At 37.9% G+C, this 26,277-nt stretch overlaps 1 protein-coding gene and 1 non-coding gene across 2 annotated transcripts; both read left to right on the plus strand.

The window, feature by feature from the left end:
- The first annotated feature begins 1,434 nt into the window (after window positions 1-1,434).
- On the plus strand, window positions 1,435-26,277 carry LOC110617851 (hsc70-interacting protein). The gene is made up of 4 exons (XM_043957759.1): window positions 1,435-1,539; window positions 1,592-1,747; window positions 1,847-1,950; window positions 25,995-26,277. The coding sequence occupies exons 1-4, from the start codon at window positions 1,435-1,437 to the stop codon at window positions 26,275-26,277; spliced, it is 648 nt and encodes a 215-aa protein (XP_043813694.1).
- On the plus strand, window positions 21,121-21,192 carry TRNAE-UUC. The gene has a single exon. It is a non-coding gene; the product is annotated as a tRNA-Glu (tRNA).

A 26,277-nucleotide genomic window follows, 5' to 3' on the forward strand; every position in this document is an offset into this window, starting at 1 on the left:
TTTCTTTTTTCATTACACATATGTACTAGGATAATAAATAATTTGTTAATTTTTTTAGTTTAAAATTGCACAACTTGATGTTTGGATATATGTTTGATTTGATTTACATAATATATGATATTGGATTTGAGTTCATTCATGACATTTGGTTTTTACATTTTGTTATTGAGATGAGTTGTAATATGTGAGTGTATTTACAGGTTAAATTGTCTGATTAGATTATATAATTTATAATATTTTATTATAATTTTATAAATAGTAACGGATTAGTAACGGATTAAGTTGTTACTGATCCGTTAAAAATAGTAACGGATTAGTAACGGAAAAATCTGTTATTACGTTTTCATAATTAGTAACGGATTTCTGTAACAGAACAATCCGTTACTAAAAAAATCCGTTACTAAAACCAACTGAAAAAAAACAAAATTTAGTAACGGAATTTCCGTTACAAATCCGTTACTAATTTAGTAACGGATTAGAAAATCCGTTACTAATGCATTAGCAACGAGGTTCACTGTAACGGAAAATTTCCGTTACAAATCTGTTACAAAATAGTTTTAGTAATGGATTTTTAATAATTAGTAACGGAAATTTCCGTTACTAATCCGGTAAATTTTTGTAGTGTAAGAATTTGAATTACTATAAAATAAATCAAATATGTAATTTAAAATAATTCTACCCAACAAAGCAAGAAAGCAAAAATACTTAAACTAAAATCAGAATTCTCATGTATAATTAATTTTCATAACCAAATTAATTATTTTGTATTAAAGAAATTTGTTTTAAGCTCTAAACATGCACAGGTATATGTGTGATCAAATATGACATCAAATTAATTAAACACAAGAAAGGGTCAATCCAACTAGCCCTTAAAATCTAGAATCCAAAAATTTCGGGCAAAGAAGTTTTATTTCAGCAAGAACAATAAAAGCAAATCCAACAAGATCTATCAAGAATTCTCTTTCTTCTTCTTCCTTTATTTCTCTTTTCGATTTTCTTTCTTTTTTTCCGATTTTCTTTCTTTTTTCTCTATTTTCTTTCTTTATTTTCGACTTTCTTTCTTCTTCTTCTTCTTTTAATTTTTTGTATTTTTTTTGCTACAGATACGGATTTTACGTTTTCAGCTCCGATTTCAATTAAATCCAAATTATAAATGGTCAATTTGATTTCAATTTGAAGAAAAAATTAAATAAAATTAGATAAAATGTAAGGAAATAAATAGGATAAACTGTAATTTAGTCCCTCTGGTTTAGTGAAATACAACCTTTCGTCCCTCTGTTTTAAAAAACCTTCAATTTAGTCACTGTGATTTTTAAAAACTATACCATTGGTCCCTCCCGTTAGATTTTCAGTTAAATCACAGTTAATTTTAATTAAAAGACTAAAATACCCATAACAGCTTCTTCACTTCTGACCTCACCTGCTTCCTCCCAAATGGCCACTTCAGCATTCAGGTCCACCACCAAGCGAACCCCATTGCGAAATCCTCTACTTCGTCCACTGATGACTCCTCTTCTTCCAATCGATTATTTTCTGCTTGTGTTTTTAATTCTCCACGTGTCAATATCCGGTGTACTTTGGGGTACTGCAGAAGAGCTATGTCGTGGAGGAGAGCGACGAGGAAATTGAGGATAAGGAAGGTCCACAAGCAGAGCCTGAAGAGGAAGAAGAGGAGGATGAGATAATCGAATCGGATATAGAGATTGAGGGCGAAACTGTCGAGCCTGATAATGATCCCCCTCAGAAGGTCTTGTTTGGGAATTTACATTGTTTATGCGTTTAATTTTGCTTGGTTCATGGAATTTTATAATTATTTGCATTTTCGTATGGCATTGGCTGTTTGCAGATGGGTGACCCGTCAGTGGAAGTCACAGAGGAGAACCGCGAGGCCTCACAGGAGGCAAAGTTCAAAGTCATGGGGGCCATATCTGAAGGTATTAGAATGAATGTGTGAGTAGATGGTGTTATATGGCTTGATATGAAGAAACCCAATGCTGCCATCCGGGATGCTAATGCTGCTCTTGAGGTTGTTGCTTTCATTAGCTTATTTGCACAGCTGCTTGCATGAAATCAAACACATAAGAAGAAGAAGGAGGAGGAGGAGAAGGAGGAGATCGGGAAGAAGAAGAAGAAGAAGAAGAAGAATGTAATACCCGGCTACACTCCGGTATCGGAATTCCTACCGTCCGGTGGAATCTCGGATGTCGGAAGCCTCTAGTAGGGTAGAAACATGTTTTCATAAAATGTTTTAATGTTTTTCATGGTTTTAAGCGAAAAGGAAATGAGTTTTTACATGAAAACAACGTTGGAGGAAAACCCAGGTTCGGCCGTCGAACATGCAGGCATTTCGGGTGTGCCTTAGGCCCCCGAAGGCATAAGTGAGGGAAGTCCAGGTTCGGCCGCCGAACCTCAAGTTCGGCCGCCGAACATGGCATGCATGCGGAGGCACATTCGGCCCCCGAACGTGGCCTGGCCAGCCACTATAAAAGGGTCCCTTAGCCGAAAACGGGCGAGCTTTTCCCCATTTTCGGCCAAGGTGAGCTCTCCGCCGTCCCTCACCGATCTTTGATGTTTTTCCTCTAGATCTTTCAAGATTTTCATTTGTTTTAACTTTGTTTTGAAGATTTGAGCTTTTGAGCAAAGTTTTGGAGCTTTGAGGTTCAAGAACCCAAATCTCTCCCAACTCCAAGTTTGGTCGCCTCTACTCTCGATCTTCAAGAGGTAAGAGTCGATCTCTAGCTTACATTATGTTTTAAGTAAGTTTTATGAGTTTATGGATTTTTGATGAGTTTATGAACAATGTGGCTTATAATGTGTGTTTGATGTGTTGTAGTTGGGGTTTAAGGTAGTTTGAGACCCCTAGGAGCTTGTATGCATGTTTTGGTTGAGCTAAATGCATGATGGTTTGAGTTTGGAGGCATTTGTGCATGTTTGAACCAAGTTTCTGCCCTTTGGGAGAAACCAGGTTCGGCAGCCGAAAGGACTTTCGGCCGCCGAACCCTCTTGTGGAGGCAGCCTTCGGCTGCCGAAGCTTGCCCCCGAAAGGAGACTTTCGTCTCTGTCTGGGAGTTTCGGCCGCCGAAAGTGCCGCCGAACATGCATGAGTTTCGCCTCTGTCTGGGAGTTTCGGCCGCCGAAGGTGCCGCCGAACCTGCCTGACTTTCGGCTCTGGAGGGACTTTCGGCCGTCGAACCTGCCGCCGAAAGTGCCCTGTCCAGCCTTCCTTTGCATGTTTTGCATGAATGTTTTGAGGAGTTTTAGAGGGTTTTTGGGGGATGTTTTTAGAGTTATGTTATAGTATGTTGGTCCCTCATTTGAGTCCACCTGTGTAGGTTCGGACCCGAGGAACCGAGGACCTCAGCAGTGAGTCAGCTGCTTCAGTCAGTGTCAGAGCTAGCCAGAGGTGAGTGGAATGACTCTTATGCTTTTAAATAAATAAATCAGTTTTGAGCATGTTCATGCATCACGGATGCCATGTGATATTTTAGGTTGTTTGCATTAGAAATCACGAATATGTTGCATTGCATAATATGTTGCTGGTGTAGATGAATGTTGAATGATCCATTAGCCCTCATATGTCATGACATGATGATATGATATGGAAGTCCAGATGTGGCCTGCACTACGCCCCTGGCACTATGTAAGAGAAAGACCGGACGTGGCCTGCACTACGCCCCCGGCACCATGGATTATGTATGTTATGTTATGTTATGTATAAGGGAAAGACCAGGTGTGGCCTGCACTACGCCCCTGGCATGATTGGAATATGCAGAGGGCTAAATGGTGACAAGTTCATCCTTGATATGATTAGTTGTGATGTGATGCATTTCATGATAGCATGTGTTTTAAATGCTTTACGATTCTGCTCACTAGGCTCTAGTAGCTCACCCCTCTCCCAAATTTCCCAGGTTTGCAGGTACGGGTTAGGCAGAGAAGTCAAGAAGAGTAATAAAGTCATGTGTATGTAATAATTAGAATGTGGACATGACAGATTGTATAATGATGTATAGATATGTAATGTAATGATATTGAGGTTAGAAGTGTGCTTGACCATAGCATATTGTAATCCCTTTTTGATACATGATCTTAATGTTTATTGATGTCTATGTTTAGCCAACTCAACACTTGTTATGCCACCCATTGGGGGCATTGAGGAGATCCCACAGAGGGGTCAAGTTTATGATTATGACTATGTTCAGTGCATGCACAGGTTGAGTTTGGTGTATGATAGAATGTATGAAAGAAAAGTTTTAAATTTTTATGTATGTTTGTTGATCATGTATGGGATTAAACAGGTTTACAGGTTGCATGTCAGGCTTGCTACGGGTCCCGGCGGCCTTAAGCCGATCTGGATCCTAGCGACGGTAGCGGTCCGATTTTTGGGTCGTTACAAAGAAGAAGAAGGAGATCGGAAAAGAGAAGAAGAAGAAGAAGAAGAAGAAGAAGAAGGAGATCGAAAAAGAGAAGAAGAAGGAGATCGGAAAAGAGAAGAAGAAGAAGAAGAAGAAGAAGAAGGAGATCGAAGAAGAAGAAGAAGAAGAAGAAGGAGATCGGGAAGGAGAAGAAGAAGAAGAAGAAGAAGAAGAAGAAGAAGAAGAGAAAGGAGAGAGAATGGATATTTTAGTCTTTTTAACTAAAACTAACGGTGATTTAACTGAAAATCTAACGGGAGGGACTAATGACATGGTTTTTAAAAATCACAGTGACTAAATTGAAGGTTTTTTAAAACAGAGGGACGAAAGGTTGCATTTCACTAAACCAGAGGGACTAAATTGCAGTTTATCCAAACAAATAAGTCTTATTATTGGATACATATTTTATTAAATAAATAAATTGTACAAAATATATCTGTTTATATAATATAAAAAAATAAAATAATATTACATTTAAATATTGTAACGACCGGGAAATCGGACCGCTACCGGCGCTAAGATTTAGATCGACTTAAGGTCTAGATCGGCTTAAGGTCGCCGGAGCCCGTAGTAAGCCTACTAAATATCCTGTTAGAGTTGATATAATCCCATACATGATCACACAAATATAAAAAAAAAATATTTCCATCTCATGAACCAAAACTCGACCTGTGCATACATCATAGCTGAAAATATATAACCCATACTAGAGCCCTCATCAAATGCTCCAGTATGGTTAACATTACATGTCTCAAGTTTGGTTCAAACATAATTCATGCTTAAAAACTTTTACATAAAATGATCATAAAGCAGGGACTATAAAGAAAACCCGGGCAAAGCACGATTCTAATCCACAAATTAATACATGTTCACAGCTATACTACTACAACGAACTATCCCAACAACTATGCTAACCTCCCGAGCTAACTCTGGTCCTGCAAACCTGGGATTAAGGAAAAAGGATAAACTATAAGCGCCTAATGATCAGAAACATAATTAAGAACAGTTTAAGAAAATATATAATCATATGAATGTGTCACAACATAAACAATTCACATCTAGATGGACTTGTCACCAATAACCCACTACATATTCTAATAGTGCCCAACCCATGACTGGTGCTCCTTAAAACCTCCTCTTAAACATAACATAATATATTCATAGTATCAGGGGTGTAGAATGGATAACCCTGATCTTTCTTTTACATAGTGCCAGGGGCATAGAATGGCAACCCTGGTCTTTCGCTTACATAGTGCTAGGGGCATAGAATGGGCAAGCCCTGATCTTTCCGTATCTGTCATAACATATAATAATATACTCAAGGGCTAGTGGGTCATTCAACATCCATCCACAACAACAACAAATTATGCAATGAATCATATTCGTGAATTCTAATGCAAAGCACTCTAATCATATATATACATGGCATTCGTGATGTATGAGCATGCTTAAAACATTTATTTGTCTTTAAAATAATAATTCAGTTTAGTTTTACTCACCTCTGGCTGATGCACACCTAACGCTGAAGCAGTTATCTCACTAAAAGTCTCTACGGTCTCTCAAGTCTGATCTTACATAGATGGACTTAAATAAGGGACCAAACATAAATTTTATAACTCTCAAAACTATCCCAAGAAACCCCTATAAATATACAAGAACATACGTAGAAAACAAGCTGAAAAATGCTAGACCGGGGACTTTCGGCGGTAGATTCGATGGCCTAAATCCCCTCATAGATGCGAAGGCTAAATCTTCAGAGGCAGGTTCGGCGGCTAAATGGTTACCTTCACAGGCAAGTTCAGCAGCCAAACCTTGCTTCGGCAGTCGAACCTGAGTTCTCCAGCAAGGCATAACCCAATTCTGCCTCAGCCAACAGTCACCAAAATGCTTCCAATCTACATGCAACAACCCACAAACAACCATACACACATAACACATATAAGGGACACTTAAAGCTAGCCTAATCTTCAACATGCATCAACAACACCAGAAGAAAATGTCCATTAACCAAAAACTGGAAACTCAAACTCTAAAACATCTAAAAGGTCATGCATGCAATATCAGGCCATAGAAAATAACTATTGCCTCTTTTAAGAACTCCAAACAGAAGAAGAGTGGCAAGGATTTAACTTACCTTAAGTCGAAAACACCATCACAGCAACCGAAGAAGAAATTTGAAGGAGAAGCAGAGGTGAGCTCTGAAGATTCGAGGAGCTAAAACTTTGAAATTCAACTCAAATCTTCAAAAAAAAAAAAGTAAAAACTTATGAGAAAATTTTGAAAAGGAAGAATCTGAGAAGAAGAAGAAGAAGAGTAGGAGACTTATCTTTGCTTGAAATGGAGAAAAAGCTTTCTCCTTTTCAGGCAAAGCCCTTTTTATAGGTGGTTAGAGAAGCCACCTTTGGTGGCCGAACTTGAAGATTCGGTGGCCGAACTTGAAGATTCGGTGGCCGAATCTCGGTAACTTAAAAACTATTTTATTTAAACACATGTAAAAATGCTTCAAATTTATTTTATAGAAATTCTATTTTACCCTTTTAAAGATTCCAGCTTTGAGATTCCAGATTCCAATAAAGATTTCTTTGGAAAGTAGAAATTTCGACGTCAGAGTTTAGCCGGGTATTACATTCTTCCCCCCTTAAGAACATTCGTCCTCGAATGTTCAACCAAAGAAGCAAGCAAAACATACACATCAAGAAGACATATAAAACCATTTTAACAACTTACATCAAAAGAGATGAGGATACTGCCTAAGCATCGACTCTCTAGTCTCTCAAGTACACTGTTCTAAATTATGGTGATTCCATAAAACATTCAACATCACGATTTTCTTATTCCTCAGCTTTTTGATCTACATGTCTACGATCTGTACTGGCTACTCAATATATGTGAGATCTCCTAGGATCTCTATATCAAACTCACTAAAAACCTTACCCAGACCCGACACGAATTTTCCTAACTTAGAAATATGAAAAATCGGATGGATTCTTTTCATGAAAGCAGGTAAATCTAACTTGTAAGATACATTCCCAATCTTTTGCAAGATTTCAAATGGTCCAATGTATCTTGGAGCTAGTTTACCTTTCTTTCCAAATCGAATCAGCCCTTTCATAGGAGACACATTATACAATACCATATCTCCCTCCTGAAAAATAACTTGCTTTCTACGAATATCTGCATAGCTCTTCTTTGTACTCACAGCTGTTTTGATTCTTTCTTTAGTGATGAGCACCACCCTGTTGGTGATCTTTACCAATTCTGGCCCTGCTAAAGCCCCTTCTCCTACTTCTTCCTAACAAACAGGTGACCTGCACTTCCTCCTATATAAAGCTTCATAAGGAGCCATCCTAATGCTAGCATGGTAACTATTGTTGTAGGCAAACTCCACCAATGGTAGATGTTACCTCCAAGAACTTAGGAGACCTGCACTTCCTCCCATATAAAGCTTCATAAGGAGCCATCCCAATGCTAGCATGGTAACTATTGTTATAGGCAAACTCCACCAATGGTAGATGTTGCTTCCAAGAACCACCAAAGTCTAGCAATCCTTAAAATGTCTTCTATGGTTTGGATGGTCCTTTCTGACTGTCCATTAGTCTGTGAGTGGAAAGCAGTACTAAAGTCTAGTCTCGTGCCCATAGTATTCTGCAGACTCTGCCAAAACCTGGAGGTAAACTAGGGAAGAGCATATTTCGGTCTAAACTGAAAAACTGAACCGAACCAATTGATTTCGATTTATCGGTTTGGTTAGTTAGAACGGTCAATTTGGTTCGGTTAATATATTTAAAATTATTCAATTTTCAGTTCGGTTCGGTTTAAACATGTTAAATTACCGATCAAATTGAAAAAACCAATTTAGTGGCTAGGCCCAAGCCCAAGCCTAAGCCCGAGCCCTCCCCCTGGCCTCTCGTACCCAACCCAGCATCCCAAGCCCCTCCATCCCTTTCGGCCCTAGGCATTCTCCACATTCTCCAATCTCCCGATTCCCCCCCCCCCGGAACCCATATTCTCTCGATTCCTCCCCTTGGCCTCTCCACACTCTCATAGTCGAATCCCTAACAAATCAATCATCAAATCCCATTAATCTCTTTCTCTTTCACATCGATCGTTAATCTCTTTCTCGTCGACCATCAACCTCTTTTCCGTCGATTTGATGAGTGTCGCTGCCGACCGTCGACTGTCTGTCCTCTTTCAGTTTCCTCTTTCTCGTCGATCTGCTGAACGAAGTCACGAATCGCTCCCTATCGATCTCTTTCCTTCCCTCCTATTGATTTGCTGAGTTTTACCGCCGACCGTCGACTGTCTATCCTCTTTCAGTGATCTCTTCTGTTGGCTTATTAATTTGAGGTAGGTCTGTCCTCCTTATTTTAAATGTGAAGTTTCTGTTTTTTTTTTTTTTATATTCTTGTGTGGTGTTGTAAAATTAGGTTCAATGTATAAATTTTAAGCTTTTTCTATAGGGGTTTAGCAACTTCAGTGGTTGGTGATTGAACTCTTTTATGATGCATGTGATTTTTATTTTTATTTTTATTTTTTTGTTATTGCTTATTTTAAAGTCTAAGGTTAACTGGCCATGGATCATCCTACGACTGTAAAATAAGCTTTTATCTTGTCAGGGAATAATCATGAACTTCTTTAGAGTGAACATAATAAGAAAAGTGAAGAACTTGCATGATTAGATGGTCTTATAGAAATGATTAATAGCAATATGGAGGTGCATTCAATTTCTTTAGTCATAATAACATTTTTCCTGGGTCATCAAAGGCATATTACTATAAGTGCAGTTGCTTATTCTAATTTCTTATATTGGTATTTGGTAGACACCTCAAATGGTGAAATGAAAAAATAAAGCAAAGAAATCAAACTGATAAGAAGTGGAATTTCAGAATCTGCTCTGAAGCCATAGCCTATTTATGCATCTAATCTTTTCTATGGTGAATTGTTGAAATTAGAAATAAAAAATTAAAAAAAATTACAGATTTCGGTTTGAATCGAATCGAATCAATTTTTATCGATTCGATTCGGTTCGGTTATATCTTCATAATCAATTTTTTCAGTTTTTAAAATTTTAACAATTCGATTTTCAGTTTTATCGATTTGGTTCGGTTCAGAACCGAATCGACCGATTGCACAACCCTAAGGTAAACTGGGGTCCCCTATCTGATATTATAGAAACTGAAGCCTCATGCAGTTTGATGATTTCTTCCACATAGATCTGTACCAATTTTTCCATAAAGTAACCACTTCTGACAGGAATAAAGTGAGTAGATTTAGTCAATCTATCCATTATTACCCATATAGAGTCATGTTTGTTGGACATCACTGGTAACCCTACTACAAAATCTATTGCCACATTTTTTCATTTCAATTCTGGAATCGATAGTAAGTTAAGCATTCCAGCTAGCTTCTGATGTTCTAGTTTTACCCTTTGACATACCTCGCATGCATCTACAAACTGAGCGACTTCTCTCTTCATATAAGGCCACCAATATACTTTCTTTAAATCCTGATACATCTAAGTGGCTCCAGGATGAACACTGTACCTGGCATTATGAGCCTCCCTCGTAACGTCTCCCTTCAAGTCTATGTCATTTGGTACATATAATCTATTTCCATAACGGAGAATCCCTTCGTTATCGAGCCTGAAATCACCATTCTTACCTTGCTGAACTGCTCCTACTATTTTCACCAACTCTAGATCCTCATGTTGTTTCTGCGCCACTTGTTCTAGAAACACAAGTGTCACTTTCATCTGTGCTACCAAGGCACTTGTACTAGACAACTCCAGCTGTAAGCCTTCATTAATAAGCCTGTAAAACTCTTTTACTACTGGTCTCCTTTCCACTGAGATATGGGATAAACTGCCAAGTGACTTCTGGCTAAGAGCATCTGCCACTACATTTGCTTTACCCGAATAATATTGGATTTTGCAATCGTAATCACTAAGCAATTCTACCCATCTTCTCTACCTCAGGTTCAACTCTCTCTGACTCAAGATGTATTGCAAAATCTTATGATCTGTAAAGATTTCACACTTCACCCCATACAGTTAGTGCCTCCATATTTTGAATGCAAAGATCACAACTGCCATCTCTATATCATGTGTAGGATAATTTAACTCGTACTTCTTCAATTGTCTAGAAGCATAAGCGATTACAGTAACGACCCGAAAATCGGACCGCTACCGGCGCTAGGATCCGGGTCGACTTAAGGCCGCCGGGACCCGTAGCAAGCCAAACATACATCCTGGAAACCTGTTTAATCCCATACATGATCAAGAAAATACATAAAAATTCAAAACCTTTCTTTCAAACATCCAACTCAACCTGAACATATACTGTACATAGTCATAATCATAATTATGATCCCTCTGTGGGACCTCGACAATGCCTCAATGGGCAAATACATCATGAGATGAGTTGGCTTTCATAACATTATAAAACATTTTGATCATGTAATAAAAGGGATACCTCAATACATAATGTCAAGCACAATATCTAATCCTCAATATCATTACACATAATACAACTGTCATGTCCACAAACTAACTATTACATACACTCTTCATATCTCTGGCTAACCTCCTGGTCTACCCTGTACCTGCACATCTGGGGTTAGGGGAGAGGGGTGAGCTACAAAGCCCAGTGAGCAGAATAGAGAAAACATATATTAAAATTTCATGCCATTATGTAATGCAACACATCACAACAAATCACATCTCGGATGGTATTGTCACCAATAGTCCTCTACATAGTCCAACTGTGCCGGGACGTAGAATGGGTACAACCGGTCTTTCCCTTAACATAACATATCATACAGTCCAACTGTGCCAGGGACGTAGAATGGGTACAACCGGTCTTTCCCTTAACATAACATATCATACAGTCCAACTGTGCCAGGGACGTAGAATGGGTACAACCTGGACTTCCTCTTACATCGTGCCAGGGACGTAGAATGGGTACAACCTGGACTTCCATACCATATCTCATGCCGTAGCATCATCATATCATATGAGGACTAAGGATCATCCAATGACCAATCCACATCAACATCATAAATGCAATGCAACATATTCGTGAATACTAATGCAAACAACCTACTATATCTCATGGCATTCATGATGCATGGATCATGCTCAAATTTCATATTTCATTTATTTTAAAACTTAAGGTTTGTTCCACTCACCTCTGGCTAGCTCTGACAAACTCTGTAGCAGCTGGCTCACTGCTGGGGTCCTCGGTTCCTCGGGTCCGAACCTTCACAGGTGGACTCCAATGAGGGACCAAACATACATAAACATAACTCTAATATACTCCCCAAAAACCCCCTATAACATCATGAAAACATCACATAAAAACATGCAAGAAATGGCTGAACAGGGCACTTTCGGCGGCAGGTTCGGCGGCCGAAAGTCCCTCCAGAGCCGAAAGTCAGGCAGGTTCGGCGGCACCTTCGGCGGCCGAAACTCCCAGACAGAGGCGAAACTCATGCATGTTCGGCGGCACCTTCGGCGGCCGAAAGTCCCAGACAGAGACGAAAGTCCCAGACAGAGACGAAAGTCTCTTTTCGGGGGCAACTTCGGCAGCCGAAAGGCCTGCCTCCCCAGCCATGTTCGGCGGCCGAAAGTGCCTTCAGCTGCCGAACCTGGTTTCTGCCAAAGGGCAGAAACTTGGCTCCCTTATGTATTTTTGCCTCCAAACTCACCAATCATGCATAAACTTATTCTAAAACATGCATACACACCATACATCACACCTAGGGGTCTCAAACTATCATATACCCTTACTACAACACTTCAAACACACAAAAATCAACATACATTGTTCATCAAAACATCAAAACCCATAAACTCATCAACAAGCCTAAACATGCATCTCTACCCATAAAACAACTTAAAGCTTGTTTAAAACACATAACAAGGGTGGATCCGAGCTTACCTCTTGAAGAAACGATAGGAAAGGCGACCCTAGCTTGGAGATGGAGAGATTGAGCTCTTTGAACCTCCAAGTACCCAAAACTTGCTCTTTACTCACAGATCTTCAAAACAGAAGTTAAAACCCGTGAAAACCATGGAAGATCTAAGGAAAACACTCAAGATCGAGGGAGGGGTGGCGGAGACTCACCTTGGCCGACGACGGGGGAGAAAAAGCTCGCCCGTGCGGACCTAAGGGACCCTTTTATAGGTGGCTGGCCAGGCCACGTTCGGGGGCCGAATGTGCCTCCGCATGCATGTCATGTTCGGCGGCTGAACTTGACTTTCGACGGCCGAACCTGAACTTCCCTCACTCATGCTTTCGGGGGCCTAACGTGCCTCCAAAACGCATGCATGTTCGGCGGCCGAACTTAACTTTCGGCGGCCGAACCTGGGTTTTCCTCCAAAGACTTTTCATGCAAAAACTCATTTAAAAACATACTTAAAATTATTAAAAACATGAAAACATATCATAAAAACATACTTTTACCCTTCTAGAGGTTTTCGATATCCGGGATTCCACCGGACGGTAGGAATTCCGATACTGGAGTCTAGCCGGGTATTACATTCTCCCCCCCTTAAGAACATTCGTCCCCGAATGTTCCTCAACTAGCACACATAGCATGGCATAAAACATAACATACATACATAGCACATAGACACAAAGAGAATACAAACCTCTAAAAGAGATGGGGATATTGCTGGAGCATGGACTCCCGTGTCTCCCAAGTGCATTCTTCCAAGTTGTGGTGGTTCCACAGGACTTTCACCATCGGGATTTCCTTGTTTCTTAACTTTCTGATCTGGGTGTCTATGATCCGTACTGGCTGTTCAACATAAGTGAGATCCTCTTGGATCTCCACATCAGGCTCACTAAGAACCTTGCTCGGATCTGACACAAACTTCCTCAACATTGAAACATGGAAAACCGGATGGATTCTTTCCATTGAAGCAGGTAAATCCAGCTTGTACGACACATTCCCAATCTTTTGCAAGATTTCAAAGGGTCCTATGTATCGTGGGGCTAGTTTACCTTTCTTCCCGAAGCGAACCACTCCCTTCATTGGAGACACCTTGAGCAATACCAGATCCCCCTCCTGAAACTCTAACTATCTCCTGCGGACGTCTGCATAGTTCTTCTGTCTGCTGGCAGCAGTCTTGATTCTCTCTCTGATTATGGGTACCACCCTGCTGGTGATCTCTACTAGCTCAGGCCCTGCCAAGGCCTTTTCTCCAACTTCCTCCCAGCAAACAGGTGATCTGTACTTCCTTCCGTACAAAGCTTCATATGGAGCCATCCCGATGCTAGCATGATGGCTGTTATTGTAGGCAAACTCCACCAAAGGTAGATGCTGCCTCCAAGAACCGCCAAAGTCCAGCACACACATTCTGAGCATATCCTCGATAGTCTGGATGGTCCTTTCTGACTGTCCGTCAGTCTGGGGGTGGAAGGCAGTACTGAAATCCAACCTAGTACCCATGGCATTCTGCAGACTCCGCCAAAATCTGGAGGTGAACTAGGGCCCTCTATCTGACACTATCGAAACAGGAACCCCATGCAGCCTGACGATCTCATCCACATATACCTGCGCCAACTTGTCTACAGAGTAGCCACTCCTGACAGGAATGAAGTGAGCAGATTTGGTGAGTCTGTCCACAATCACCCATATGGAGTCCACTCTGTTGGACGCCGCCGGTAACCCCACTACGAAGTCCATAGCTATATTCTCCCATTTCCACTCTGGAATAGGTAGCGGGTTAAGCATTCCAGCCGGCTTCTGATGTTCCAGCTTCACCCTCTGACACACTTCGCAGGCTGACACAAACTGTGCCACTTCTTTCTTCATCGCTGGCCACCAATAAACCTTCTTTAGATCTTGATACATCTTGGTGGCTCCGGGGTGAATGCTGTATCTTGCATTATGAGCCTCTCTCATAATGTCTCCTTTTAGCCCTATGTCATCTAGTACACATAGTCTGCTCCCATAGCGGAGGATCCCCTTGCTGTCGAATCTGAACTCACTATTATTGCCTGACTGAACAGTCCTGGCAATCTTCACTAACTCCGGGTCCTCATGCTGTTTCTGAGCCACCTGCTCCAGAAACACGGGTGTCACTCTCATCTGGGCCACCAAGGCACCTGTACCAGACAACTCCATCTGTAGACCTTCCTCAATAAGCTTGTAAAACTCCTTCACTACTGGCCTCCTCTCTGCCGATATGTGGGATAAACTGCCGAGTGATTTCCGGCTCAAGGCGTCTGCCACAACATTCGCCTTACCCGGATGGTACTGAATCTTGCAATCATAGTCACTCAGCAGCTCCACCCATCTCCTCTGTCTCAAATTCAAATCTCTTTGACTCAGGATGTACTGCAGGCTCTTATGATCTGTGAAGATCTCACATTTTACCCCATAGAGGTAGTGCCTCCACATCTTGAGTGCAAAGATTACTGCTGCCATCTCTAGGTCATGTGTGGGGTAGTTCAACTCATGCTTCTTCAACTGCCTAGAAGCATAAACAATCACCCTCTCATTCTGCATCAGTACACAACCCAGTCCCACACGGGACGCATCACAAAAGACTGTAAAGTCCTCATCACCAGATGGCAGAGCTAAAACTGGTGCTGAAGTCAACCTCTTCTTAAGCTCTTCAAAACTCTCTTCGCACTGGTCGGTCCACAGAAATTTCTGATTCTTCCTGGTTAGTCTGGTCAGAGGAGCTGCTATCTTTGAGAAGTCCTGAACGAACCTCCTGTAGTAACCTGCCAAACCCAAGAAACTTCTAATCTCTGTCACTGAAGTGGGTCTAGGCCAGTTAGCCACAGTTTCTGTCTTCTTGGGGTCTACCTCTATACCATTCTCTGACACTACATGCCCCAAGAACGAAATGCTCCTCAGCCAGAATTCACACTTAGAGAACTTGGCATACAAGCCATGTTCCCTTAAAGTCTGCAAGACCAACCGCAGATGATGGGCATGCTCCTCTGCATTCCTGGAATACACCAAGATATCATCTATGAAGACAATAACAAAGTGATCCAGGTACTGGCTAAACACTCTGTTCATGAGATCCATGAATGCTGCAGGGGCGTTGGTCAACCCGAACGGCATTACAAGGAACTCAAAATGCCCATATCTGGTCTTGAAAGCTGTCTTCGGTACATCTTCTTCTCTTATTCTTAGCTGATGGTACCCCGATCTCAGATCTATTTTGGAGAAACAACCTGCTCCAGCTAGCTGGTCGAATAGATCGTCGATCCTTGGCAAAGGGTACCTATTTTTGGTAGTGACTTTGTTCAACTGCCTGTAGTCGATACAAAGTCTAAGGGATCCATCCTTCTTTCTCACAAACAAGACCGGAGCACCCCAAGGTGAGGTACTCTGTCGGATGAAACCCTTTTCTACCAGCTCTTGCAACTGTTCTTTCAATTCCTTTAACTCTGCTGGGGCCATCCTGTAGGGAGGGATAGAGATTGGTCTAGTTCCAGGCACCAACTCTATCTCGAACTCTATCTCCCTAGCAGGTGGTAATCCTGGAAGCTCATCCGGAAAAACATCCTGAAACTCTCTGACAACTGGCACCGAGGCCGGCTCCCTGACCTGACTGTCTAGCTCTCTCACATGAGCTAAGTACCCCTGACATCCCTTCCTAAGCAACCTACGAGCCTGAAGAGCTGATATCAGACCTCTAGGTGTGCCTCTGACCCGTTCTGATCTCTGAACCTGACTACCTTGTCCCTGCAGTCCAAGGTAGCACCATGGGTAGATAGCCAATCCATCCCTAGAATGACGTCAAAGTCTGTCAAATCTAGAACCACAAGGTCGGCGGAGAGGCATCTTCCCTCAATAAAAACTGGACTGTACTGGCAGACTGACACTGCCACTGACGGGTCACACTTGGGTCCACTGACCCATAGGGGACACTCTAACCCAGAGACTATCAGACCCAACCTCTCAACGGCTCTCGGAGCAATAAATGAATGAGATGCACCTGGGTCCATTAATGCATACACATCAGAACACCCAATGACGAGATTACCTGACACCACGGTGTTGGATGTGTTAGCCTCCTGCTGAGTCATGGTGAAGATCCTGGCTGGAGTTGATGGACCTTCACCTCGGGAACCAGAAGAAGAGGCTGCCCCTCTCCCTCTACCTCTGCCACTGCCCTGAGTCGTGGCTGGAACTGCTGGCTGTGCCACACTACCAGAAGCTGTCTGCTGGGGTTGGCCCATGAAAGGCGCTCTAGGACAATCCCGAGCCATGTGTCCCTCCTGTCCACATCTGAAACATGTGTTAGTCCCAGCTCGACACACTCCCCTGTGTGGTCTTCCACATCTCTGGCATTCTGTACCATCTGAGCCTGAGCTCGAGCCACCGCCAAATCCCAGACCGGATTTCAACTTGTTCCAAAACTTATTCTTCTTCGGCTTCCTGGTGGTGTTATCCCACCTCTTCTTCCCTGAGCTCTGAGAAGAGAACCCTGGTCCTCCTCTGCCTGGGGTCTTAACCCCTGAAGACTGGGTCACTGACTGCTTCACTGACCCCTCAACTATAGCACTCGCTTCCATCCTTCGAGCCATATCCACTACCGTGTGGAAACTTTCTCTCTCAGCTGACTAAACCAACGAGGAGTACCTGGAATGCAGCTTCATAACATATTTCTTGGCTTTCTTCGTATCTGAATCTAGAGCTTGCCCTGAAAAAGGCAATAGCTCCAAGAATTTATCCGTGAACTCCTCTACACCCATGTGCTCTGACTGCCTCAGTTGCTCAAACTCAATCATCTTCAGTTCTCTAGAACTGTCTGGAAAAGCCCATCCAGCGAACTCATTCGCAAATTCTTCCCATGTCATACCGTCTAGTCTCAGGTCCACATAACACTTGAACCATTCCCGTGCCTTCTTGCACTTTAAAGTGAACCCTGCCATCTGAATGGCCCTGCTGTCACTTGCCCCTAGCTCATCAGTTATAGTCTTCACTACTCTCAGATACTCAAAGGGGTCATCCCCTGACTTGTATTTGGGAGCATCTAGCTTGAGGTAATCTGTCATCTATACCTTGCTCCCATCAACTGAGCTAGGTCTAGGAGGTTGAGTAACTGGGGCTGCTGGTTCTGTAGGTGGTGGAGGTGGAGGTGCAGCATTCCCCGAGGTGGGGTTTGCCGGGTTTGGATAGAAAGGTGAGGGTGGGTAAGCTGGGTACTGTGTGTAAGGTGGATAGAAAGGTGGATAGGGCATGTAGGTAGGGTAGGGGTTAAAGCTGGAGTAATCCGATGTACCTCCCATCGGATACCCTGAACCCTGTGGGAAGGGTGGATAGTGGGGTGGAAAACCATACCCCGAGGCCTGAACGCCTCCCTGAGACTCCCCTGTCCCTTCTTCCTGCATGCTCACATCCAGGTTCCCATCCCTCCTCTGATCCTTTTCCATAACCTCCCTCACATCTGAAGAACTTCCTCCTCTATCTGTCCCCCTTCTGCTAGCATCAAAAGACCTTCTAAGGTCCCTTGACACTCTCTCTCTGTTGGCTCTACAAGACATTGCCCTAGGCAATGTAGGAGGACGGGCGCTCGTGCCCTCATCCTCAGGTGGCACTCCAGTCAATCGTGCAGATCGACGAGTTCCTCTCATCCTGTTTTCTGAAAAAAAACAGTACACATCAAGCAAGCATTAGCATCATATGGTTCATGTGGGCACACATGAACCCTCATCACATAAACATATCATAGCATCAATGCACATGTATATAATCATGGCATTTCACATCATCATACAAGACAGGACTCAACATCCTATCCTAGTGGACATGACTTTCCTATTGTGCTTGACCTTCTATAACCTCTATGAGCCCGACACTCTAGGTCCGATCCTATGAACCTAGGGCTCTGATACCATTCTGTAACGACCCGAAAATCGGACCGCTACCGGCGCTAGGATCCGGGTCGACTTAAGGCCGCCGGGACCCGTAGCAAGCCAAACATACATCCTGGAAACCTGTTTAATCCCATACATGATCAAGAAAATACATAAAAATTCAAAACCTTTCTTTCAAACATCCAACTCAACCTGAACATATACTGTACATAGTCATCAACACACTACCTAGTCCTACTCGGAATGTATCACAGAATACTGTGAAATCTTCATTACTTGCAGGAAAAGCTAATACCGGTACTGATGTCAACCTTCTCTTTAACTCTTGAAAACTTTCCTCACATTGATCTTATCAGACAAACTTCTGGTTCTTCTGGGTCAACCTGGTCATAGTAGCAGCTATTTTAGAGAAATCCTGAATAAATTTCCTATAGTAACCTGTCAAATCCAAAAAGTTTTTGATTTCTGTTATCGTAGTGGGTTTGGACCAATTAACTATCGCTTCTACTTTCTTAGAGTCTACCTCGATTTCATTTTTTGACACTACATGGCCCAAGAAATAAAAGCCATCCTTTACTTCTTATTCTCTTATTTGCTTTCTTTCTATTTTTTATAACATTTTTCAATAGTAAAATTTATTTTAACTTTATTATAAAATAACGATGAAAACATCAATTTACTATTTTGATTTTTTTTTTTTTTTTTTTTTGCTTAGCTGTATTTTTCTCTTAAAATTTAGATTGAATATGGTTGGAATATATTCATAAATAGAAACTTTAAACTTTTGTATTTCTATACTAGTGAGATTTTTGCATCAATTTAAAATTATAAAATTTCAGTTTATTTACAATCCTACAGCTTTGTTGTTGTTTAAAAACATTTTTGCCTGCTTATCCATTCTTTTTTTTTATTATTTTTTTAAAAAATATTTTACAAATAAATCAAATATTTTTATAAGTAAATTTAAATATTATTTAATAAATTTAAATTAATTTATTATTATTTTATTCCTTCTATTAACAATATATAGTGTTTTATTTTTACAAATCTAATAATAATTTATTATAATAATAGCATATTAAATTTTATTATTTATCAAAATTCATATATTATAATATATGATTTCAAAAATATATTATATAAAAATAATTAAAAATAATAACTTTTTAACCCAGTAATTGATCCAAAAATGGATAATATTTATTTAGATAAAAAATGTCTAATATTACAAAGTAGGATAAATTAATAATGTTATTAGTTTTAAATTTATTAGAATTTAATTACTTAATATATTAATAATTTATTGAATTTAAATAATTTTTTTAATATTTAAAAATTACAATTATAAATTTATAATATGTAGTCTATATCTATTTAATTATTAAAAGTATACTTAAATTTTAAAGTGTACAATGATTTTATAATTGAATTATATGATGATTTTGTTATTTAAATTAATTTGAAATTAAATAATAAATTATTTGTATATTTAAATTTAAAAGTGGATGATGTTATTTAAGTTTTAAAGTACAAGATGACTTTTATTTAAATTAATTTACAATTAATCTTCAAAATTTTGAAATAAAATTATTAAAATAAAATTTAATTTTTAATAATATTAAATTATTAAATAATATATTTATTATTGCAGAGATCTAAATTCTCCTTTCTAATGACTGACGTAACAGAAAATAAGAAAATAAAAAAAAAATTAATGAATTTATTTTGATATTTAAGGATCGTCTTATATGTCGGAAGATAGAATTTTTTATTTGAAGATAGATTATTTACAAAAAGTTATGGAAGAAAAATAACCACACACCAGTATTATTTATACTGGTGATTAAGTTTCAAATTTTTTTATTTATAAAATTGTATCACTTAAATTGATGTATAAACCATTTAAATTATCAAATAATTAAAATTTAATTTTTATTAATAAAAATATTATTTATATTTAAATATATTATTTTATTTTTTATATTATATAAATGGATATATTTTATATTATTTATTTATTTAATAAAATATATATTTAATAATATTTAAGACTTTTATTTAATTTTTTACTTTTTATTTAATTTTATTTAATTTTTTTAAAATTAAAATTGAATTGATAGTTTATAATTTAAATTTAATTAAAATTAAAATCAAACTCATAAAATTTATAACTGCAACCGCTATAAAATCGAAATAAAATTATAAAAAAATTAAAATTATTTTCGAACCATTATAAATTGAGCAGATTTCAATTTAATTTATAAATTAAATTGAATTATTGATTCTAAACTGAAATCGATATTTAATCAAATAGTAAGAATATTTTAATATATTTTTTAAAATTAAAAAATTAATTAATAATATAATAAAATTTTTTATTATTTTATTAAATAAAAAGTAAAAAAACAGAAAATTAAACAAAAGCCAATGCACCTAAAAGATTTTTCTCCCTTTACAACAAAATTGAACGGAAACCATTAACAAGCTGTAAATATTATATAAACCAAATGTCCATACTATACCCAATTGGCAATATTTTTGCTATACAACGTAAAGAATTTTTATATGGATATACTGATGGATGATGTTTATAATGTAAAGAAATTAAATTTTATTGATTTTTATTAATTTGAAATATTTTATAAAAAATATTTTTATATTCTCTAATATTTAGTGCACTTAAAATAATGAAAAATATTTTTTTATATAAAAGAAAATAAGCCATTTTAATGAAAAGAATAAATTATTTTCTGATTTTTAAAAACTTTATTAATAACATTGGATTTTCTAGATATTGGTTTTTCTATTATTTTAATAAATTTGAATATAAAAAACACGAGAAAACAGAAGAAAGCAATTCCGTTGTCGTCCAGCGGTTAGGATATCTGGCTTTCACCCAGGAGACCCGGGTTCGATTCCCGGCAACGGAACTCTATTTATTTTTTTCTTATTGCCCACATTGCATTCTTGCCTGCTAATTAGGGGTAGAAGAATTTGACAGTATATTTTTCTGCTTTTAGTTTTTATCCGTACATTGTTATTAATATATAGTAAATAAATATAATTACCACAAAATTAAATTAACTTTTTTCCTTTGTAATATAAATTTTCATAATTATATATCGATTAAGTGATACAAAATAAATTTTAATGGCTTTGTTTTATTTTTTTAAATATTAAAAATTTTATGAATTTTTTTATACATGTGTAATGAGTTGATGTAATTAATATTTTGTTTATTTTTATTTTTACTAGAAAGAAACAAAAGTGTTAGTTTATATTGGATTAATATTTTACCATCATGTTCTTGTTTTAATTCGATATCAATTAAATTTTCACCATCTCCTGAACCTATATTATGTATGTAAATATGAACTGTGATTTAAGCTTCACCTAATTAAACTAATTGAAACTTATTGAACTTGAGTTGAATAAATTTGCTTCTTACATATGAATCTTTATAATGTATATATCTATACTTATAATGCCATTAATTGTAGAATGATCCAAACATCTATTTTCTTTCTTTTATTTTGTAATTGTTTAATGATCCAAATTTCTTCTTCAGTTGCTGTGTTGGTGTTTCTGACCTAAGGTAAGTTAAATCCCTGCCTCTCTTCTTCTTTTTAGAGTTCTTAAAAGAGGCAATAGTTATTTTGTATAGCCTAATGTTGCATGCATGACTTTTTAGATGTTTTAGAGTTTGAGTTTCCAGTTTTTGGTTAATGGACGTTTTGTTCTTGTGTTGTTGATATGTAATACCTGGCTAGAGTCCGGCATCGGATCTTCCTTGTTTCTACTCATTGGGCTTTATAGCTCACCCCTTCCCCTTAACCCCAGTTTTGCAGGCTCAGAGGTTAGGGGAGGATCAGCAGAGATCGGAAAGAGTAAAGAGATGTGTAATAGATTAGTGTGGACATGTCAAATTGTAAAGAGATGTAAAAATTATAACGAGCTATGTATAGTTTTGTGCTTGACCCAGATGTGATGTAAATCCCTCTTATGTATACATGGTCTGTTTTATGGATATGTTTAGTTGATGAGTGTGGATGACCAGGTTTAATTATACTGTGTGGACTCCGCTAGGGCTTTAATGAGTGCTCTGGCAAGGGGGTCTGTGTACAGAGTTAGTGCATGCACAGGGTGAACCATGGGACATGATTGAGTTTTTTATGGTTACAGGTTATGTTTGATCATGTATGGGATGTTACAGGTACCCAGAGAGTATAGCAGGCTTGCTACGGGTCTCGGCGGCCTTAAGCCGATCTGGATCCTAGCGCCGGTAGCGGTCCGGATTTCCGGGTCGGTACATGATACATGTTGAAGATTAGGCTAGCTTTAAGTGTCCCTTATATGTGTTGTGTGTGTATGGTTGTTTATGGGTTGTTGCATGTAGGTTGGAAGCATTTTGGTGAGTTCTGCCTTGCTGGAGAATTCAGATTCGGCCATCGAACCTGCCTATGAAGGCAAACTTTTGGCCACTTAACCTACTTTCGAAGGTTTAACCTTTGGATCTATGAGGAAAATTTAGTCCATTGAACCTACCACCGAAAGTCCCATGTCCGGCCTTTTTTAGCTTATTTTCTATGTGTGTTCTTCTATATTTATAGGGTTTTTTGGGGTATTTTTAGAGTTATAAAAATTATGTTTGGTCCTTCATTTAAGTCCATCTATGTAGGATTAGACTTAGGAGACCGTAGAGACTTGTAGTGAGATAACTGCTTCAGAGTTAGGCGTGCGTCAGCCAGAGGTGAGTAAAACTAGACTGAATTATTATTTCAAAGACAAATAAATTGTTTAAGCATGCTCATGCATCGCGAATGCCATGTATACATATAATTAGGATGTTTTGCATTAGAATTCACGAATATGCTGCATTAAGTGGATGAATGTTGGATGATCCACTAGCCCTCGACTATGTTATGATATGTTATGACAGATAAGAAAAGATCAGGGCTTGCCCATTCTACGCCCTTAGCATTATGTAAGAGAAAGTCCAGGGTTGTCCATTCTACGCCCATAGCGCTATGGATATGTTATGTTATGTTGAAAAGGAAGTTATGAGGAGTACCCGTTGTGGGCCGGACACTATTGAAATATGTAGAGTGTTACTGGTGACAAGTCCATCTTGATGTGAATTATTTGTGTTGTGATACATTCATATGATCATATGTGTTCTTAAACTGCTCTTAATTATGTTTCTGCTCATTAGGTTCTTATAGCTTATTCCTTTCCCCTAACCCTAGGTTTGTAGGAGTATAGTTAGCTCGGAAGATCAGTAGAGTTGTTGGTATAGTTCATTGTAATAGTATAGTTGTGGACATGTATTAATTTGTGTATTATAATTATATTTTGCTCGAGTTTTCTTTATAATCCATGCTTTATGATCCTTTTAGGTAAAAGTTTTTAAGTATAAGTTATGTTTGAACCAAGCTTGAGGCATGTAATATTAACCATATTAGAGCATTTGATGAGGGGTGTAATATGAATTTTATGTTTTCAATTATGATGCATCCGCAGATGGAGTTTTGGTTTTATTATTATTTTTTTTATGTTTGTGTGATCATGTATAGGATTATATCAACTTTAACAGGATGTTTAGTAGGCTTGTTACGAGCTCTGGCGACCTTAAGTCGATCTGAATCTCAGCGCCGATAGCGGTCCAATTGCCGAGTTGTTACAATATTTAAATGTAATATTATTTTATTTTTTATATCATATAAATGGATATATTTTGTACAATTTTTTTTTGAAATGGATATTTTGTACAATTTATTTATTTAATAAGATATGTATTCAATAATATTTAAGACTCATATTTATTTCCTTATATTTTATTTAAATTTTTTCAAATTGAAATCAAATTAACCATTTATAATTTGAATTTAATTGAAACCGGAGCCGTAAACGTAAAATCCATAATCGTAACCGCTGTAAAACTAGAGCGAAACCGTTAAAAACTGGAATAATTTTCTAACTGTCATTAATATGGATCCAATAGGGCAGATTTGCAATAATGGTGTGGAGCAACCTTATATTATTCAAATGGATCTGAAAGGAGTTCAAACTCATATTTATATGAACCAAATCCACTTGGGACGTGCTTCAATTCATATGGGGCAGATTTGGTGTAAAACTTACAACTATGGGCTTAAGGAGTATAATCAAGCCTATGGGACAAAGCGACACAAGAGTAAGCCTAAGGTGAAGATCAATGAATGCTTTTGTGAAGATTCAAGTCCATTGGCCTAATTAGAAGGAGTACAAGTCTATCAAACCAACTGACAAATTTGAAGAAACATGTGCAATGCATGTGCAACTTAAGGAGTATGTGCAAGACATGTACACCACTCATGGGTCAGCTTTGGGAGATGTGTTATACATATTATTTGAGGCTTAATGATGTATCTTGCAAGCCTATTTGTTTGGGTTAAGCTTATACTATCTTATTTGCTTTGATATTGCTAATTTAGTTATTTGAACCTAATTTTTAGGCCTTTGTGTGCCACCCCTTTACTATGGGCATTTAATTCGGTCAACTTTTTTGGCACTTTAGGGTTTAATTTATTCTTAGTCTTTTAAGATTAGGTTTAGTTTTCTCTATGTAAACTCCAGCCGTCCTTTGTATGGGAGAACTTTGTGTCTTTGTTATTATGAGAGTGTAAGATTGTATTCTTTCAATTGCATCAATAATTAAACTTATCAATTCAATTGTAGTGTTTTTCTTGTTTCTCTAATCCTCAATTAATCGTGTTTTTGCTGTTCTTTGCGTTAGATGCCATAAAGGGGAGTTTATTGTTGATCTTTGGAGTTTTTTCATTTTGTTATAGAGTTCTTGGACTTGATTCATAGGGTTCTGTGTCAGTTGGTAATAGAGTTAAAAGTTAAGATAAATTCTTATTTATCTTAGTTTAGGGTTTTAAATTTGAGTTTTCTTTTTTATTTTTTTTTAAATTTTTGAAGTTTCATTCTTGATCAATTTAGTAAAAAAAATACATAAAATTAAAAGAAGAAGAAAGAAAATGGAAAAGAGAAATAAATGAAGAAGAAGAAAGAGAATCCTTAACAAATCTTGTTGGATTTGCTTTTATTGTTCTTGCTGAAATAAAACTTCTTTAACCTAAATTTTCAGATTCTATTATTTTAAGGGTAGTTGGATTAACTCTTGTGCATGTTTAGAGTTTACAATAAATTTCTTTGGCACAAAATAATTAATTTGGTTCTAAAAATTAATTATACATGAGAATTCTGATTTTAGTTTTAAGTATTTTTGCTTTCTTGCTTTGTTGGGTAGAAATATTTTAGATTCTATGTTTGATTTACTGTCTAGTAATTCAAATTCTTATATTTTGGCCCAAATTATTTATTTCTCAATTCTTGTTTGCTGATTTTTTTTAGATCTTACCATATTTGTTTCGTTCACACTGTTAGCGTGTTATTTGATTGTGATTACACTTTAAATTTATATAATCAAGTAGTACATAGTCTTTTCTTTGTGCTATAATCCATTTTTATCTTGCGCCTTATTTCTAGTGTGTTTGAGTTTATGTTTCTTTGTTAGTATTTTAATATTTTTTTGTAAGCATTCTTTTGAGTTGTTAGGTTGGCCTAAATTCTAAAGTTCAATCGAAGGAATTACAAAGAGTGGTAAAAGAGTGCAAACAAGTGAGAGAGTGCTTTACTACTAACTTTATTTTTTATTGTGATTCCTATTGTTGTTCTTAACCATAAGTTTGGATAAGCATGGAGATGCTAGAGAGGAAGTTGAGATGGAGATTAAAGAGAATGTTTCCTATCTTATGCTTGATTTTGTAATAAATAGCTTTAAAGATTGCATTCAACATTGTAGAAAATGGATGGATAAGGAAGTTGCATATAGCTTTAAAGAAGCTATATTGTTACTTGAAGAGCTTCATGGTTATGAAGAGAATTTACGTGAAGCAAAGTTGGAGATGAAGAGGTTTGTTGCTAAGAAAATAGAAGAGATAAGAAAGAGGAGGATGGAGAAAGAATAG

The sequence above is a fragment of the Manihot esculenta genome, chromosome 6 (genome assembly GCF_001659605.2).
Source record: "Manihot esculenta cultivar AM560-2 chromosome 6, M.esculenta_v8, whole genome shotgun sequence".
Classification (NCBI taxonomy): domain Eukaryota; kingdom Viridiplantae; phylum Streptophyta; class Magnoliopsida; order Malpighiales; family Euphorbiaceae; genus Manihot; species Manihot esculenta.